Below are 19,517 nucleotides of genomic sequence, written 5' to 3'. Positions count from 1 at the left end.
AAAGATGCAGACAGGAGGACCAATTATTTTTAAAAATTAACTTCCTAAGCATCACAATCACCTGAATTTCAACAAAACATCAGAATGCATTCTGAGGCACTGGGGACAATAAATGCTTTAGCAACCAACTGAATCCCTCCTGCCTTGGTGAAAAAAGTCCACTGTACTCACCATCCATGAAGGCTTGAACAGCCTTGTCCACATTGTTATCAAACTGCTGCAGCACCAGAACTATCTCATTATTGCTTTTGTTCGGAACCACTGATCGGATCGCGTTGATCTGCAAGGGAAAAAAAGGGAAAAAAAGGAAGCAAAATGGCACATGGATCATCCTGCTCCTTCAGACACCAAGGTACCTCTGGGCCATGGTTACACAAATGCCTGTGGCACACAACCTGCTGACAAGTACACATCCTCCTCACCTGGCCTGTGCAAATAACAACAGTTTCTTCAAGAGACCAAATCAGAGAGCTGGTAGCAAGTAAGCCTGGAACCAAATCCTGCCCTCAGTCACAGTGGGAGAACCAGTTCAGAACAACTGAACTGACAGAGTTCAGCCTCATGCTTCTTTCCTAAATGTTCTGTTTACTGCCATCTAACTTGAGAAAACTCACTGCCTGCACAAACTTACAGAGTACACAACTATTTCAACAAGACTGGTGTGTATCAGTACATCAGTCAGGGCTGGTGGTTTTCTGACACCTGAAAAACAGTCCTGTGTCCCAAAAATAGTCACAGGCCAAAAGAAAACAGTATAATGTTAAAAAGCTCTAGTAGCTGCTCAGCACGATTTCAGTTTTCTGTTCCATATTTATGTCACCAGGAAGCTCGTGTAACCAAATTCTGAACAAAGGACATGGGAAGCCAAATGCTTCCTCCAGGAAGCTCTGCTGATGGATGAGGTGTTACCCCACAGATGATTCTGGCATCCCACACATCAATTTCACAGCATTTGTGCTGCCTTCAGCATCCATTTATATCAAGTGGTAATTCAACTCATGAGGTTCAAATAAAATATTCCTACTGGCATCATGTTGATGATTTACTTTCTCATGCCCATTTAATACAGCAGAAAGTAAAGAGTTACATGACAATTACTATACTGTTTCAATGCTAGACAAGCCTTACTAGGTACTGCCAAAATCAAAACTTAGTTAACTCTAATTAGCAAAACTAAGGAAAGCTTGTGGCAGTACTTGGAAAAAAAACCCAAGCAAGTGTTGCCCTCAATGCACTGTAGGCATTCAGTACTAACCACCCCAAACCAACAGGATGTGCAGAGAAAGCCCAGAAAAAAGTAGTTTTATTCATCTTCTGATTGTGGGCACAGGCATTCTATTAATTCACAAGTATGAGCTGACCTGGGAAAGACACCAGGGCAGGGCAGGCCATAAGCTGCAGTCCAGTTTATGTTCAAGCTGATGGTTGCCAAACATTCCCACCATGTGGATTACATCTTCATATCCTCAAAAAAACTTCCCTCTTCTTTCATAATCATGTGGATCATCTCCCTGCCTCCTCAGACTTGCATAATCTTGTGGCAACTGCTTACGGGAAAAAGAGGAGAAGGAACTATCTTGTGTATTCTGACCAATATTTTTAAATGTAAGCATGGGATTTCACATGGCTTCCAGGGCCTTCTTTGCTGTGAAAGGTCTGGAAGCCTCAGGAAGCATCTGGAAACACCAAAGTGAGGCCAAGACCACAGGATGGGTCAGGCAACTCGCCACACACTGTAGTTTGGAAACTTCTACCAGACATTAAGAAGAACATCTGTGGGGTGGAGAACACTGCCACACAAGAATCTGACCAGACTGTTTCAGACTACAGAATCTACTGAAGCCTGTTTGCAATGTATGGTCTTTGTTAAGAACTTATTGATTAATAGAAAAATCAGAATTAAAAGCTAAACTGTGCTTCATCCCACTAATATTATGATTAAATACAAAAAGGTTATGGAAACATTCTAGTCGAACCCAAAAGAAAGCCAAATTATCATATTAGGAAGAATATTTGTCAATGTAAAGAAAAGAAATTAAGCACATGACCAACACTGTGGAAACAGTCCCATTTTAGTTGGATTCGATTTAGGGAACATGAATGAACGTTATGCATAGCTCAAAGGTTCTACTGCCAAAATCCAACAATATCCTTTTTTGACTCTTGTAGAAAATACAGACTTGTTTATCTTTCAATTAGAAAATTAAAAAGAATAGAATGTTTCAGGAAAACATTCCTCAGGAATAGAACATCAGATTGCAAAGTAAAGCATCCAGGACTTGGTATATTCCAGATCAGGAGTTGCTCACACTTTCTTCATCTGCTTCCCTTGTGTATGCATCCTGTGATACCCAGGAGAGCTACAACTTTGTGTCTCTACAAAGCTGCCCATCTTCCCAAACAGGTAAGAAACAGATCATGGAACTGGGATAATGCAGTGCTGTACAACATCTCACCAACAGATTCATTGAAAACCCCTTAACATCCTACAGTACAAGAGCCCCCTCACATGCAGTGATGCTGTGCTAATACCTAACAGCCTGCAAGAACAAACTCACAGTAGTCTGCTGGAGTAGATTTATTATTGTGTATGTGGGAGAAAACATTTTTTTCCCCTACTCACTGAAACCTGATCACAGGAAGAACACTACCAGACAGACTGCAGGGAAGTCAACTATTTTAATGATTTTGTGAATCATCCCATCTTCATCCAGTGTAGAATCCCAGTGAGCTTCTGTCATCATCTGGATGCTAGACAAGGATTCCAGAACAGGAAGAGCACTCAGTAACATACCTCTGAGCCACAGCTGAGAGGCTGTCCCTGACAGAAGTCACATTCCTGGGCTCTCCTCCTGCAGCCTGACCAGGAAGCACACTTCTCTGTTTACTGCCAAGATGACTTGCTCAGAATGTCAGCTCACAGAACCTACTTTAAAAGAATCATAGATCTATCACCTTGAAAACAACCCTGTGTGCTCAAGAACCTGGGAGGCAGAACCCACCACCATTTGCACCCACGATCCAGAGACCTGTGCCACAGGTGTGCACCTAATTCCCACCTGCTCTTCTGGATAAGGCTGAAGCCACTGCCAAGTTTAGAAGACTTTTAAGCCCTTTTCTGAGCTGAAGTTTAGAGCACACACTTAGCTTGAAATGCTTGTTTAAACTCTGTTAAAGTTGCTGCAATTTGAGCCAGCCTGTGCTCATCAGGACCAGAATTCCAGTCATGAGAGTGCTTTTATCAGTCTCTTACACAAATGGTCAAGGACTGCCCAGAGGGGATACTGAAACCAAAGAAAGGTTCCAAGTCCCCTCAGAGCAGCTGTTTCTCCCCAAAATAAAATTCCCAAGGTGTGGTCAGACACATTTAGCTATTTTTCTGAGGATTACTGTTCAACTATAGGCAACCTCCTTGGTCAGAATTTTGGCTCAGCTGGGGGAAAGAAAAAAAAAAAGCAAAATCAGTAACATGTGACTTCTGAGGAGTGTGGCACACAGGAGAGGAAGACAAAATCTGAGGTCTCATGAACACCCATCCCATGTGATTTCTTGTTAAGTCCAGCTCAGACCAAAATGCAGCCTGTCTGAAAGCTATGACAGCAGATGACCTGCTCTGCACCCAGCACCCAGCTGCCCCTGCTGTGTATTTATCCCAGCCCTTTAGGTTCTCCATCAAGTTTCAAATGGTTCCCAGGCAACTGGAATAACATGGAATCAATCGCTGCCTGTTTGCTGCTCTGCTCCATCTGCTCCCCCTTGGCATCATCTCAAAGAGGATGTTTCTGGTGAATAAGGAACATATCCGGGGCTCAGAGAATTTGTTTATGTATTTCTGACATTGTGACAAATTAAACTTCTTTGCTGAAAGCTTATGGCTGTTCTGAAACCCCTGAACACAGCTGCTCTAATCCCCTTGAACCATGTTACTGTTATGGTTACTTACTCAGAAATATTCTTCCTTACTTTTCTCTAAGTTAGGAGCCAAATTAATTATCAAAGAATACAGACATTTTCCTACTGCATTTTTACTGCACACCAGTAACAACTCTTTAAGTACACATATCCCCTGACTATACCCTCAGGAGCTGAGGACAGGTAGTAGAGAAGGCCATGCCCAAGCAGGCTGTACCTCTAGCTGGGGCTGCCCCAAATCCTGCAGGAGGAGCAGGGCAGGAGGGCTGTCTGCACACTGCTGCTTTCTGTCCTCCAGGAATTGAGCACTAGCAGAGGTCCTGGCTACATGAAGCAGGAAAATGCATTTTTAAAACACTTCATGTCAGAGTTTAAGGTTTTGAAAACACCTACACAAATATACAGCTCGACTTTGCTGCATTAAGAATCTGTTTCCTATGTTGGACTCATTTTTCCAGAAGCTTTAGTAACTAAGTTCATTTTGATACTCTGAACAAGTGTTGTCAACTTTCCCCTTCAGCAGCATCACAGCTTTTATCAGGTCTGTGCCTCTCTCCACCACACATAGGTTTCACCACACAGATACCTTCAGATCATTTATCCCTAAAAAACACAGCCTACTTCCTGCAGTAAACTACTTCAGGCAGTCACCAGGGATCTATCAAGTTGCCTCTGCCCTCCAAATTTTTAAACTCATGAAATGGAAAAATCAGACATTCCAGGAATTCTGAAAGAACACATTAAAAAGTTTGGCTCAGTAAGAACTGTTCTGCTTGAATAATGACAGCACTATTCAGAGACCTGAACCTATAATAACCTTCACCCAAGTTAAATGGCTCATCAAGCAACACACAAGCATATTTAGATAACTTTGCTGGTCTTTGGACTTACTTCATCTACTTAAACACATGACCAAGGAGCAGCTGCAAAGTTCAACTTTAAGATGACCCAGTGAAATCACAGACTGGAAGCTATCTGCTTTTGTAATGTATGATTTTAAATTTATATACTACTTCCATTCCTTCTGCATGAATCCTACTCTTTCCTCACACGCTATCACTTCTGAAAACCCCTGTTATGGTGTAATGTAAACAAAACTGAAACACCCCCACTGAAAAACATCTGAATAATAGTATTTCTTCCTTGCAGTTTAGGGAACAAACCTGCCCAACTGCTCCAGCAGCTCTGGCATTTGAAATGACAAATGAAAAAGTAAACCTTTCAGGAGAACTTCATCAAAACTTTACTCCTAACAGAATTCCAGAAGAAGAATTTTGATCTGAATGAGCATTTTGCTCATCCCAAATGACACCAAATCTCACTTTTCCAAACACGTTTAGACACACAACAAAACCAGATATAGGAATAAATACATTTATAGGCCCAACAGCAATTCCTGAGGTTTGAACCACTTCAATACTTTTCTGGGTCAAGACCAGAATCACAAGCCAGAGCTGAACGACTGTCCCAGGGAGTGCCAGGTATTCACTCTCCTTTTGTTAAATGAAGAAGCTCTAATTGTTGCAGGAGACAACAAGTATTGCTTGTATTCCTCACTCCAATTGCTGCTGCTTTGGGATAACATGCCATTCAGAATCTCTGCACCTCTTCTGGTGATGTACTAGCTTAATGCTTGAATACCTCCATTAATTTTATGGAATTATTTTGGATTTAAACCAAAGAGTTTGGCCCATTTTATCCCTTAAGTCAGTGAACTTGTGTGCATGTGATCTGAACTATGCATAACTCTCAGTCTCTGAAAGCCCTGGCACTAGAAAACAAGTCCTCAGTTATCCTGCACTTTTATCCAGAGGGAGAGTGGCACAGTGAAGGAAGAGGACTGAAAGGGTCAGGGTGGAGGGAATCATTCTGAGACAGAGCCTGACAGTAAACTTCTCCTTGTATCAGCTATGCAGGCATGCAATGACCCTTGTGGCTGCTGGGATGCAGAGCCTGTGTTATTCCAGAAAATGTGGGCTATAAGCATGAAAATACGGTAATCAGAACAGCCCTGGCTCCCCAGAAGAGTAACACAGCTGCAGGAACCTCTGCCAGCTCTGGAGATGTCCATGAGCCTGCATGACAGCCCTGGCCAACATTTATGTAAATCTCTCAGGGAGGGGGAAACAAAAAGCTCTCAGATATGAAATACAACGTTTAACCTACTGACTTCATGAACTATTTCAGCTGAAACACCAAGAATGAATTATACAAGCATCAGAACTGCAGTAGTATTCTCTTACAATCACAGATTAGGGGTAGGGTCTTAATGGAGTGGAAAGCCACATCTACACTATCTTGCACACATTCATCCCAAATGTTTTGGTTTTTTCCTTGTTATCAGTCTGCTTCATTGCAAAACTTCAGTTCCACACTACAAAACTGAAGCCAGACAAATCTGCTGCTGCTGATTGATATTTTCCATCATCTCAGGAGAAGTGGTAATCCAAGGAATCACACCCAAGATTTCCTTCTTTTCCCTTCCATAGATTGGCTTAGAGAGAAGAAAGTATTTCCCATGCCTGCTGCCCTGCAGGAGGTGTCATGTACCACAGGCAGGACTTAGGGAACAATATGTCTCCATTTCTCAGGTTCACTCTGCCCTTACTGCTCTGCATTCCCTTGATATTTCACCAGTCTTGATCCTTCCACCTTGTGCATATTTCATAAGGGAATGGGCCTAATCAACTTGTCACAGATTCCTCGACAAACCTGGGCTCACTGATTTAGATTCTGACTAACTGGATGGGGAGTATCTCTGGGTTAGGTTGTCTCTTCACAACCTGCCTGCTGGGAGTCACAAAAGATCTCTTGATTACCTCAGATCTGCATGCTCATTAGCTCCTTTTCCCCTCCTGAGAAGGTGACAAGGCCCTAACACCAGCCAAGAAACAGAGAGGACATACAGAATGCAGTTAAAAGCCGAGGTACTTATATAGGGGAAAAAACCCTCTACTTTTTTCAAGACCTGTAATTTTAGGAATTGCCTCTAAGTAGTACAGGCATGACATTTTTGGTCAGAAAATGCTATTTTCTGAAGGGCATGTTTCTTCTTTCTACATTATGGACAGCAGCAATGATCACAAAGTGCTGTTCTCCACAGCTTAAGCATTGCACAGGAATCACAAAGGAATAGGAGAAGTCTCTCTGACAAAGCACTGTTTCTTTGCAGAAAAGCAAAAATGTTTCTGATCAACCAAGATTAATGTACTAATCTTATCAATATCTGCCTGTGTACTTAACTTTATGGACAGAGTCAAAGCCTATTAAAGTTAAGTATGTGAACAGTGTTTGAAGGAGCACAGAGGAAATATATATGCAAATATCACTTTGGTTTGCACTGTTCCTTGAACTTACCTTTTCCTTGATATTTACAGGAGAATTGATTTCTGCCATCTCTCTTCAGGTGAGAATATTGTCTGTGAAAGGAGGAAAAGAACAAAACCAAAGTGATTCATCTGGAGGCTTTAACCCCAACCTGCCAAAGCTCAGCCTATGAAGACCAAGTTGCAGGTATTTACCTATAAGCATTAGAGAAACAAGAACACTTTATGTCCTGCATAGCACTGCTTATTCTTGCCAAAAACTAAAGTTAGTCCAAATTTCATACTTCTCCCAGAGTACTTCTGCAAAAAACATTTCAAAAATGCCTCACAGCCATGAAACTGCAAAGAAGGGGAACCTTGGCTTCTCCCAGCCATGTCTTCTAGACCCTGTGCATTATTACTTGATACCTTTGAGGCTTTAAAAAGGAAGAATACCTTAGATGAACTCAATATCTCCTCCTTTGTCATTCAACACCAACCTCAATTTTTGCCAGGAAATTCGTTTGAAGATCCTTTCTTAAAAAGCAGCTAAATATGCCAGGTTAGTCTGACAAGTGCTACATGAGATGGTTTTTTCCCTCTAAAAAAAAAAACCTAATTCAGAGGAATTAATCACATGGCTCCTGCTGAAACTAACAGGGGCTGTGGAGTTAAATCTCCAAGTTTTCTCTAAATACTCAAGCACATGAATAGAATTTGCATGTTATTAAGAAACCCTGTAATATATTTTTTATTTCCAGTGATGTGTCTGGGTGAGAGACACTGTACCACATGATGAAAAGTTAATACAGGGAAGGTTGCTTCAAAGATACTGGCTAAATAATTCTCCAAATGTAATTGCAATTTGCTGATTAAACCTCACTACAGCATGCAGCCAGATTTACTCTTTGTAGAAATGCTCTGATTCAGTTAAAAACCAGACATAAAAACTACATACAAAGCCTTGCCAGATCTGACTTGTCTCCTCTTCACTGTGTGCTCCAGGTATAATTATGATTACAATCTTCCACTGATGAATGTGGTGCTGATTCAGCTAACTTGCAACTGCAAGCTATTTCAGGAAGACTTGGCAAGCCACACAAAACATCCCCACTGTTTGTCTCTTTAGTCCTCTCATTTCCTCCATCCTTTTAAGATGAAGAACTAAGAAGACACCACCTTTTACAAATGGACTCATTCTCTACACTTCAGACTCCTTAATGTGCATATTACAGCTGTCAAACTGAAGATACTAAAGCTGAGCTGGAGCTATTTGTCAGTCACCTTCTCAAGGACAGATAATTTAAATAACCTGCATAAAACACTTGCTCATTTATATAACTGGGTCCAGCACTGCTTGTTACATAAAGTACAACTGAGATATTAAAAAGAAAATGTCAGTGTAGCACTATTAAAAAAAAAATATCCTTTATGGCTATACTCAATAGCTAATCAATTTCACTTTCTCACTGTAGCACAAACTGATTTATTGAATTAACTGGGCTTTTTTCTCTGATATTTTAATCTCCATACTTAACAATTACTGCATTTCTAATCCTCTGACAAAAGCTTATAGCATGTGAATAATTTATGAACAATACAGTCCCATGGAATTCAGAAGTCTTAGCTCCAGCCTCGGGTCTAAATGTGAGTACTTTAGAGAAGCTCCTGAGCTCTGGAACATCAGAATACAGCCCTCAAGTGAGTCTTGAAGCTGCTGAGAGTCAGGGGAGAACACTGCTTTCCCTGGCACTAACAGCATGCACCACCTTTGGAGAGAGAGCTTTAACAGAGGCTTTCCTGCAGTGGCTCAGAGTAAGTTAACATAAGCAATATATTTAAGATACACCAAGCACACTGCATATGAGAGCTTCTCAGCTTGAATGGCAGCTTACATGCTTTGCCTTTCTCCCCATTTCCTGCTTGTGGAATGTCACTGCATGTCAGAATGGCAGGACTTCATGAAAAAGGAATGAGAAAGAAAAAAAAAACCTTAAGAATCCCTTATAGAAATGGATCATTAATTTCTGATACCAATTTCCAAACGCATTACCTGGAAAGAGATGATTACTCAGTTGCTGGCTACATCCTGACCTCAAACACTGAGGGAAGGTTGTTATTTCTCTACCCATTAACACACATCTGAAGGAGACATTTCACTTGCTCTGTGAAATGAAGCATTTCCATACAACAAAGAGAAACATAGCAGAGGCACTTCAAGGGAATGCTGCAGAGATGATTGGATTAAGTCTGGCAGAGTCTTACTTCCTTACAAATGAAGCCATCCACATCACCCTACACATGTCTGAGCTAACAGGAACTGAGCTCTGTCCTGCTGATCCCAGGGAAAGCAGCAGTGTCCAGCAGGGCAGACAGGAACAGCCTTTCACCACTAAGTTTGTCAGGGCTTGCTGGTCACAGCCACAGCATGTGGGTGCTCACTCAGCCTTTACAGAATTTCCTTTTCTGTCTTCATGCAGCTCTGAAGTCCCACTGCTGCTGCATTTAACCTCCAGAGAACACTTGCCACCCTTCCACTCCTTCCATCCCCACAAGCATTCAGCTCACACCTTCCAGCCAGCCAGGCCTTGGGGTGAAGCTGCCAAACACTCCATTTCACACCCCACGTGTGTGATGCAGGACTGCCTGCACCACAAGAGTCACAAGATCAAGTCTGTGTCCAACCTTTGCTGTGAGACCTGGCAATTGCCACTTGATGCATTTATAGTTCAGACTTCAAAAGAGTATCAAAAAAAGAAACACGCTCCCCTCCAACAAAATGAAAAAAAAACTCATTGCAAAAAAACCAAACAAACAGAGGAATAAAGGAGTGTATGAAAGGGCACATACTGCCAGAAAGATAAGATTTGTGCAAATACCCCAGCAGTAAGCTCTATCAGATGGTGTGTACCACCTGTTCCCCTAGATCTGACAACCGTAGATACAACTCACCTTTGACAACAGGGAACAGAAAATTCCCCATGCAGCAGCACAGAATATTCCAGCACTGGAAGGATTTCACATCTGTCACCAGCATTCAAAAATTGACAAATTTAATCTGCCCACCTGCAACTCTTTCCTTTCCTTTCCTAATGCTCCCAACTGCTCCAGCACAGCAGGAATCCCAGGTCTGACCTGCTCCTTGCCAATGCTTCTGCAGTCACCTGCTGCACCTTGCACTAACTCAGCCCTAACTTCCTTCCACTGTGCTCACTTCTTTCAAGTATCCCACAAGTAACCTTATCAAAGTTTCACACAGAACCCCCAAAAACCTCTCTGCCAGGTTCTTTCACACTGCCCTCTCTTCCCTTTGCTAAGTCAGTTGTAGCCATAGCTACAGCCACTTTGGGTGACCATACAGCAACACAACAGCTCCCTGGCCCTACCACTGCTACACTTACAGGCTTAATAAGCACAACTCAGTACACACTCAGTCTCAGAGGAAGCTTTCACTGTTAGCACAGAACTGGAGTTTACACATTTGTCACTGAAGCACATTCATAAAGCAGATCAACACTAGAATGTGGATTGGGTTTTTTTTTTACTTTTAATTAAGGATTATTTAGGCATTCCACATGGTTTAGTCAAAATCCCCCAGCTCCAAAAACCCAACACACAAGGTATGAGCAGAACAAAGCAATCATAATTTCAGAGCCAGCTTCAAAAAAATAAAATGTAAATGCTAAGGATCTAATGGGACTACAGCAGCCTGCACTGTGCTTTCATCTTCTGCACTTCTCCTTCCTCTACAGACTTAGGTGGCATTTTAAAATGGGATTCCTCTCTATCCATGTGTGTTGTATTACACTTCCACATGGCCTAAGCAGAGAGAAAACCAGCAGCATTAGAGACACAAGGCCTCCAGTCCACATTTGACTTTTATTTTAGAGAGATGCCAGCAGAGAGCTGCAGATGAAGCTGGGATGAACATGCTTTTCTGATGTGGTTTTAAGTTAACATTTAACTGACAAAACTGCCAGGGTATGATTCCAAAATTCAAGTGTTTCAGAGAGGAATTCTCTTACTTGTCACTCAGATTTTATTTAAAAAGCAGCAGAAAAAATTACCTTATTAGGTTGAAGGCCAAAAGGCGTGTGTATGATTGTTCATGTTAAAAATCTGTGCCCCTAGTTATGCAGAAATCCCTGCCAAGGTGGTGCAAAACTGATGGAGACAGCTGGAGATTTAGACACTTCTCTTTGCTGTAGTCTAGTGTCTAAATATAATAATTAAAAGTGGATGTATAAACATAATCAATGTCAAAACCATCTAAAGCATTAAGTATTAACAAGTGCCCTCCTAGTTGTCCTTTCAGACTTCTGTGTCCTGGATGCTCCTGACACTGGTTCTGTTTATGTTCATTATCAATGAACATACTTAGTAAAACCAATAAAGTGTAACTAACACAAAACTGCTATTTTTCCAGTGCTGCTTTATGCCTTTCTAAAGCTTACATCCACAAATGGTACACGCTATCATTTTGTGTCTCCTGGTTTGCAGAAGTTGGAGATGAGTTAAACACCTCTGGGAATGTTTGATGATATCCGAGGTCTTTGGTACCCTTTTCCTTCAGTGCATGCACAAACTTAGGTACCTGAGTGCACACACATTCCAGAATATTCTCCATTTGCAGGGCCACTCAGAGGACCATCCCCTCCCTGGGCATGCTTGTCTCAGCCCCAGAAGGCACCTGCTGGCTCTGCTCTGCTCTGCCCAGCTGATGGACTCAGATTCCCTGATGGTCACCACACTCTGCCTGGAACCTGCAGAGCTGGGAGGAGGATGCAGGAAATAAAACCTCATTGATTCCACATGTAGGTCTGGATTCCTCTAGGAAAGAGGCTTGTGCTTCCCATTGTTTACCACCTACTGCCTGAGCATTTCTGAAATGACTGACATTACAGTCTGAGCAAGCAGCAGATGGCTCAGAGGTACTCCAGCCCTGAAAACAAGCTTGGAAAATATGCCATGGCACATCAGGAATTCAGCTTGTTGTTTAACACTGTGAAACCCACACCTGAGCAGTCATGGACCAATGTTCCATAAAGAGAAAAGGGACAGAGGTGAGAGTGGGATATGAAAGGAAGGACAGCCCTTAGCACCTGGGTCACCATGCCTTGAAGCCTGTCCTCAGATTTCTGCCACAGGCAGGAATGGTTCTGAGCAGGTACCCCAGTCACACTGTGACCTCGTGGCAGTGCCACAGCAGGATGCTTGGCTCTGTATTAACCACAGCAAATGATGGGAACGAAGAGTGGAGCTGCAGAAGGGGACACACCTGAGCTCTGTGTAGAGCACCATCCCCTTGTTGTACCAGATGCTCTGTAACTCCTGATACAGGCAGACACATACAGCTCCTCAGAAATGCTGCTTCCACTGAGCTGCTCTGTGACAACCTGGGAGCCAAGGTACAATAAGGTGTTTAGATATGCACCCATTTTTTACTGTCTGCCAAGGAATCATCACAGCATCATTAAATTTCACTACAACCACCTCACTCCCTTAGTGGAACACTGCTTTTTCTCACACACACACACACACACACACACACACATTCCCTAGCTATACACATACAACCTTACACCAGCAGTCACCTTCTCTATTTAACAGTCTGTAAACAGTTACTTGTTTCCATGCAGTATGAACACTGCTCCTTCCCTTGATGGCTCCTTGGCTTCCAGCCATAAAAATCTTTGGTTCCTTACCTCACGTTCAGCACCAGTGCCTTAAAAATCCTCACATACAAATACCCAAAGAAACTCATTTTGTGGGGCCTATTCCAATCCATTTACTGACTGCAGGGAATGGCAGTCAGCTACCCTAGGGTGGCAGTGAGCTTAGGAGGAGTGATCCCCAACATCTTTGTCTGGTGGGCAAACAGCTACAAGTCCAGATCTGTAAAGTTCTCATTACTCTTCACCCTCCTTTTTCTGTTGTTTGATAAGCTTGCATTAAATTGCACTGAAAATCAATCATGGTAGTTCTAATTATATCATGAATTAAAAACAAAACATTATGTCATACTGCTGGCAAAAACAGAGGTAAAGCTACAAGGCAGATCAGTCTCCCACCCTGATGAAGAGGTGTCCAAACCTTATGAAGTCATGAAATATCCTACTATAGAAAAGCTATTCCAGTCTTTCCTAAATACTGAACACCAGAAGTTCAATTAACTTGGAATGTTCTAAGAACACACTCTAATCAGTTCAGTGGGTGGACAAAACAAGTGTAATAAAATGCTTTATAAAATAATTATACTTTAAGTAAAACAAATTTGAAAATAATAAGCACAAAATTGTTTAAAAAAAAAAAAAAGCATTCTAAACACTGAGAAATACTCTAAGTATTTTCACCTTTCACTCTGATTCTGCATAAGCTGGAGATGACCCAGGTTTACTACACAGGTCTCACTAGCAGAGCTGAGTTCAGAGCTACATGGCCATTCCAGTGTTCTCTCTGCTACACAGGAAGAAGGGATGTGGGAACTGCAGGGAGGAATGTGGGAACTGCTGGAGGATTTCAGACTGAGAAACCTCACTTCCCACAGCAACGTTTGCCAAAACAAACATCAACATCTTGCTCTTCCCCAAGCACCTGAAGGAATCTTGCCAAACGTAAGGAGCAGAGAGCAGTGAAATGGCAGAATACAATCTATTCAAATCCTGCATTTGCTTGAATCCCCTGTAAAACTTAAAAATGTAAAAAGAAAGGCTGGCTTCCAGTTTCTACAAGCCAGGTATTATGTTCCAAAGTCATCCTTGCAGGTGCTTGAGTCATTGGAAGTCATTTACCTTGGCTCCTATTTCAGCCCAAGGGGCATGGGGACTGCTGAGGTGGGGACTGTAGCAGTGCAGCTGCTTCACACCCAGGGCTTTCTCTAAGCAGGAAGCACAGAGGGAGGACTCAAGTGAATGCTGGAAACTGGTCAGATTCCCATTGGTTTGACACAGTTAGAAATAAAACCATGACAAGGAATCCAACTTCCCCCAGCAGATGGGTACAGTGTAATAGTAAGAGGACATTCTCATCATCTTGGAATAAGCATCAAGTTCAAAGGAAGTCCTGGAGCTATTCACTTCTGAGCCTTCTTTCTGTGAAGTGTTTGAAGCCCACACCATCCTTTCCTTCTCTCCAGCTCAGAGCCCTCAGAAGTGCCAGGTTACCCCTGCTCCACATGCAGGGCAGCCTCTCAGCAAACACAGCTTGGAGTAACCTGGGAATTCCAGGAGCTACAGGGACTGTCACCAGCTGCTGGCTTCTGCCAGAGCTCTGGGAACATTCCAAAACCAAACACTGCAATTAAATGCAGCCTTTCATTTTCTAAGACCCAGTCGACCCACGGAGGTCCTTGAAGAAGATGCAAGTTTTTCCCTGAGCAGTAGTTTAAATTTTATGTGTATACAGACACACACAAAATGTATGCATGTAAAAATTCTAAGAAATGCTTCCAAGTTCCTCTGCTAGGATGAGCTGATATATGCCCTGGAAGACAGGCATCCTGGGGTTAGCAGGACCATAGGGTCACATACTGCACTGGAAGCATTTTGGTATTCCCAGTTTTACAACACTAACCTTCCTCTCCTCCCCCACCTCCCTACCCCCAAGGAAAACATTGATTTCCTATGTTAACAAAAGATATTCCTGGAAACAACAACAATAAAAGCATGAAATAAATTAACCCATAATTACTTATTGTTCATGCAAGCCTCCAACCTAATTGCTATTACATATTAAAACAAGTGGTTGTTACAGTATTTACTGGACTTTGAACAGCACTTTTTTAGAGGAAAGAAAAACCAATAAACCAATTATTCTTTTCGGCTGAAACCTACACTACCAAAGTACATAAAAATTAAAAGTAAAAGTACAGTCAATCAGTGTTGGCTGTGTACTGCCAAAAAGCTGCAAAAGCTTAACCAGTCTCCCCTCCCATCCTCACCCCAGTGTTCAGGAGCATGCCAGAAAACATGTCTGCTTGGGAAGGTCAGTAACCTGTGAAGTGGTGCCCAATATACAGAACTGAGGCCCTTCCTTAGATATGCACACAAGGGGCTTTAAAAAGGAGTCAAGGAGAAAGAGGAAAGAGGAAAGAGGAAAGAGGAAAGAGGAAAGAGGAAAGAGGGAAGAGGGAAGAGGGAAGAGGGAAGAGGGAAGAGGGAAGAGGGAAGAGGGAAGAGGGAAGAGGGAAGAGGGAAGAGGGAAGAGGGAAGGGAAGAGGGAAGAGGGAAGAGGGAAGAGGGAAGAGGGAAGAGGAAGAGGGAAGAGGGAAGAGGGAAGAGGGAAGAGGGAAGAGGGAAGAGGGAAGAGGGAAGAGGGAAGAGGGAAGAGGGAAGAGGGAAGAGGGAAGAGGGAAGAGGGAAGAGGGAAGAGGGAAGAGGGAAGAGGGAAGAGGGAAGAGGGAAGAGGGAAGAGGGAAGAGGGAAGAGGGAAGAGGGAAGAGGGAAGAGGGAAGAGGGAAGAGGGAAGAGGGAAGAGGGAAGAGGAAGAGGGAAGAGGGAAGAGGGAAGAGGGAAGAGGGAAGAGGGAAGAGGGAGGAGGAAGAGGGAAGAGGAAGAGGAAAGAGGAAGAGGAAAGAGGAAAGAGGAAAGAGGAAAGAGGAAAGAGGAAAGAGGAAAGAGGAAAGAGGAAAGAGGAAAGAGGAAAGAGGAAAGAGGAAAGAGGAAAGAGGAAAGAGGAAAGAGGAAAGAGGAAAGAGGAAAGAGGAAAGAGGAAAGAGGAAAGAGGAAAGAGGAAAGAGGAAAGAGGAGATATCTCTTAGGTTGGAAAGGGCAGCCTTGATTGGAAGTGAACACTTCTGGGAACAGCAAATGGAGTAACAATAAAACAAGGTATTTTGTTTACCTGTTGAAGAACATTTTAAAGCAAGTAAATGCTTTGACAGTACTTTTCTCACAGACAGGTAAGATCAGTTGCACCATAAAGCACAGGCAGGTAACTCCAGAGTATTTCTCAGCTCATCTGTTTTGCTTGTTCACTGGAGGAGGAAAGCCACAATCCCTGAACTGATAAACTCTGTGGTACATCAGCCAGACCTTTACTTTGCATCTGTCCAGAATTGCTGCAAAGGAATACTTAATGTAGCTTTGTAGAACAAAGTAACTTCTTATTTGTTCCACAGACTCCAGTGTTCAAATGCATCAAATTAAGCTCCCATTTACAGTTACCAGCAATGCTCTACCTTTTTAAACTCTCAGTCTGCTAGAGGATGCTCTGCCAGCTATTCTTGGGCAAACAAGGATACCAGCAGGTTCCAGCTAAGTGCACAAAAAATCATGTTTTGTATGCCAGCTTCAAAATTACCCTGACTATTAAGTCTTTCTTCCCCTTTGCTGTTGTTGCTGCTAATTAGCATCACCAGAGTAGTACTTACAAGCCCCTGTATACTGTGTGCAGGCACTATCAAAGCAGCAGCCAGTGGAGCTGCCACACCAAGCAACCCAATTCTCAGTATCTCCCCTTGCCCTTGCCACCCTGAGGGCTGTAAGAGCTGGCAGGCAATGGACTGGGCTGGCTGGACATTTTGCAACCCAACAGGGGGGTTTGTTGAGGTGGGTGGAGTTACTGCTTCATAACTGAAACAGTTCTCAAACATCTGCTGAATAAGGCTTCTCAAAAAAAAAAAACAAACCCCACCAAACCAAAAAGAATGCTCCACTTATCCTTCCCCTGAGAGCCCAGATCACAGCAAAACTTGGGATAAGTAAAGTTCAGCTTATCAAAGCAGGAAGTGAGTGTGGGTTGTGCAGTCACAGAAGAGCTAAGCACAGCCCTGTGTCAGTCAGGGTCTTTCTTTCACCCCCCTCCAGCCATCCCTAGTAAAAATGAGGCTCTTTTTACTATATTTTCATGCAACCATGCATAAAGTTATCACTTCCATTCACAAAGAGCAGTTTTGGCAGTCACTTGTATAGATTTCTTAACTGTAGACAAAAATCAAAGAGTCAGAACTCCCACACATTGACATCTCCAGGGAGTTTAACCACAGAGCAAAATGCCCAGGGCTGGCTCTGCAGGCAGCAGATCTGAGCTGCAAATCCTGTGTGTAACACAGAGATCTGTTGGGGGCATCCAGAGAACCAAGGATTCTGGCTGAAGAGACCTGGCTCTAAACTGGCTCAATATTTGGACCTCTCTCTCCAACAGAGGAGGAAAAAAATAAAAAAAATTTAAAAATCCATGTATAAGTACTGTATAAGTCACATAGGATGAGATGATTTAGTTCCACTGTCTTCCTTAAACATGCACAAATACCAGTAATATTGCTATAGGTAAAGTTGCTCCAAGACCTGTACTTTATCCATCATTATTTTTCCAGGGGTTCTGCTCACTAACAGCCTGGCCACCTTGCTCACAATCAGAGCACAGCAAACAGAGAATGCTGTGGCTCTTTTTAAACTGCCTGAACCATGCAGGCAGCTGGAGGGGAAATACAAGGTCTCTTTCAACACTCTGTCCCCACAGAGACACCCTGCTTTTAGTCATGGCACAAATGGCAGTGCCTTGGTCCTCCAGCCAAGCAGAACACACACTCCACCCTCCTGCCCTCAGAGGTGTTTATTCCTCTGCTGCTGTGGATGAAGATATGTACAACTCTTCCAAACTACTCCACATGCATGCTCCATAGAGAGAACAAAAATGCAAGGTACCACTGGCCAAGAAAAACTACTTGCTCTGATCATGAGCCTTTACAGCATGAACCATTTCAGAACACACTGGAGGGGGAGAATTCTGTCCTCCTTCCACTATAGGCTGCTTTCTAATTTGTTCACTCTTTCCTGTCATTCAAGGAAACCATTCAAATCAGGGATTTAGTACTGAAAGACCAGAAGAACTGCATAACAAAATTTATGAAGCCACTGAAGTTTCAGTTTCACTGTGCCTACTGCATGACCAACCAAACCCCAGCCTGTCCTGCCTCTCCTGGAACGGGCTGGCATGGACTGAATAATCCAGTGGGACATCTGAAGGCCATCTCACATTGCTATGCACTCCCCAAAGTCCTTGTGATGCTTTTCCATCTGCTTGTGCATCTGGAACATTAGCACAAGTGGAATGAAGGAGAGGCAGCAGTACCAACAGAGCAGCCCCAACATCCGGAAAGTCAAGAATCACTTCAAGAACTCAAGAGTCTCTTTTAACCTCAATGGTTTCCTCAGAAGAAAGTGAGAGCTCAACCTGCTCTCAGTTTCAGACTTTGATATTTATCAAAGCCACCAGTAAAAGCTGCTCTGAATTATTTTTGAGCTCTTTACGTCACCCAGCTACCATTTACTTTTCAGTGACAGCAGCACATGGGATGAAAAATGAAGTGGTACAGGGAAGAACAGGGATGCTGACAGGAAAGGGATTCACTGCATTGTGTTTCCAGAAGTGAGCCAAGATTTCATTCCTGCTTCAGATCTTCCCTTTTAATTTTTCAGTTTCCTGAGACAATCACATAATTCTAATCCTTTATCTTTTCATTTTAAAGCATTTTATCTGCCTACTCTCATGATAAAGGCAGACAATTCCACCTCAGAAAACTTGAAGAGTTGTTTATTTTAAGGCACAAAACTACATGTTAACAAGATGCATCTACAGTTAATTACAGAAGTGCCCATTTCTGAGATAATTTACCCAGTGTTAACATCAGGCCTTTCCCCTGCAGGACAACAGGACATGCAGGTCACCCTGAACTCACAGTCCTCATTCAGAAAAGCACTTCAGAGCTACTGAATTCCACTGAGACACTTTGCAGAGAAATTAACTTCACCAAATACTTAGGGTCTTTTTCAACTCTTCCAGAAGTGCCCATGATACTAATGCAAATATCTCATCTGCACACACAAGAAAACATTTTTAATCAAGAAAACTCTGTTCTTAAGATCTTACAAAAAGGATTTTCTTCTGTTAATTCTGTTTTTAGTAGTTCCAATCTCCCCAGCAGTCCCAGGGTGCTGTGTGTCCTGGCCATGCTGATAACCCCCCCCATGTTGTGGCTGTGGCTGAGCTCTGCTTGCACAGTGCCAAGGCCACAGCCCCAGGGCTGGCAGGGACACAGCTGGGACACCTGACCTAGACTCACCAAAGGGACACTCCATGCCACCTACCCTCATGCCCAGAGGAAAAACTGGGACTGAGAAGAAAAAGAAGGGATTGTTTGTTTACAAGGTGGCTGCTGCTTGCAGACTGGCTGCACACCCTCCTGCCTGTCTGCCCCCTCCTTTGCTCCACTTGATTTCTCCCCTGTCCCCACCTTTTTCCTCATCTGTAAAACTATTTTTATCTCCACTCAAGAGTTGTCTTGATTTTATTCTTCCT

General features: G+C 42.9%; 1 protein-coding gene across 7 annotated transcripts in view; it reads right to left on the bottom strand.

Annotated features, from left to right (window-relative positions):
- The window catches only part of SPATS2L (spermatogenesis associated serine rich 2 like), a 64,252-nt gene that overhangs the window by 22,652 nt on the left and 22,083 nt on the right, over positions 1 to 19,517 (bottom strand). For 6 of the 7 annotated variants that reach the window (XM_030454439.1, XM_030454437.1, XM_030454435.1 and 3 more), the window contains 2 exons: positions 7,270 to 7,331; positions 172 to 280 (listed from right to left, as the gene is read on the bottom strand). In XM_030454439.1, the coding sequence (XP_030310299.1) occupies positions 172 to 280; positions 7,270 to 7,308 (148 nt within the window). In that variant the 5' untranslated portion in view covers positions 7,309 to 7,331. Of the gene's footprint in view, positions 1 to 171; positions 281 to 7,269; positions 7,332 to 11,739; positions 11,751 to 19,517 lie in introns of those variants that run through there. The other variant, XM_030454440.1, reaches the window with a different exon arrangement.

Source organism: Calypte anna, chromosome 7 (assembly GCF_003957555.1).
Source record: "Calypte anna isolate BGI_N300 chromosome 7, bCalAnn1_v1.p, whole genome shotgun sequence".
Taxonomy (NCBI): Eukaryota; Metazoa; Chordata; class Aves; order Apodiformes; family Trochilidae; genus Calypte; species Calypte anna.
The sequence above is the reverse complement of the archived record's forward strand: the minus strand, read 5'-3'. Positions and strand labels throughout refer to the sequence as shown.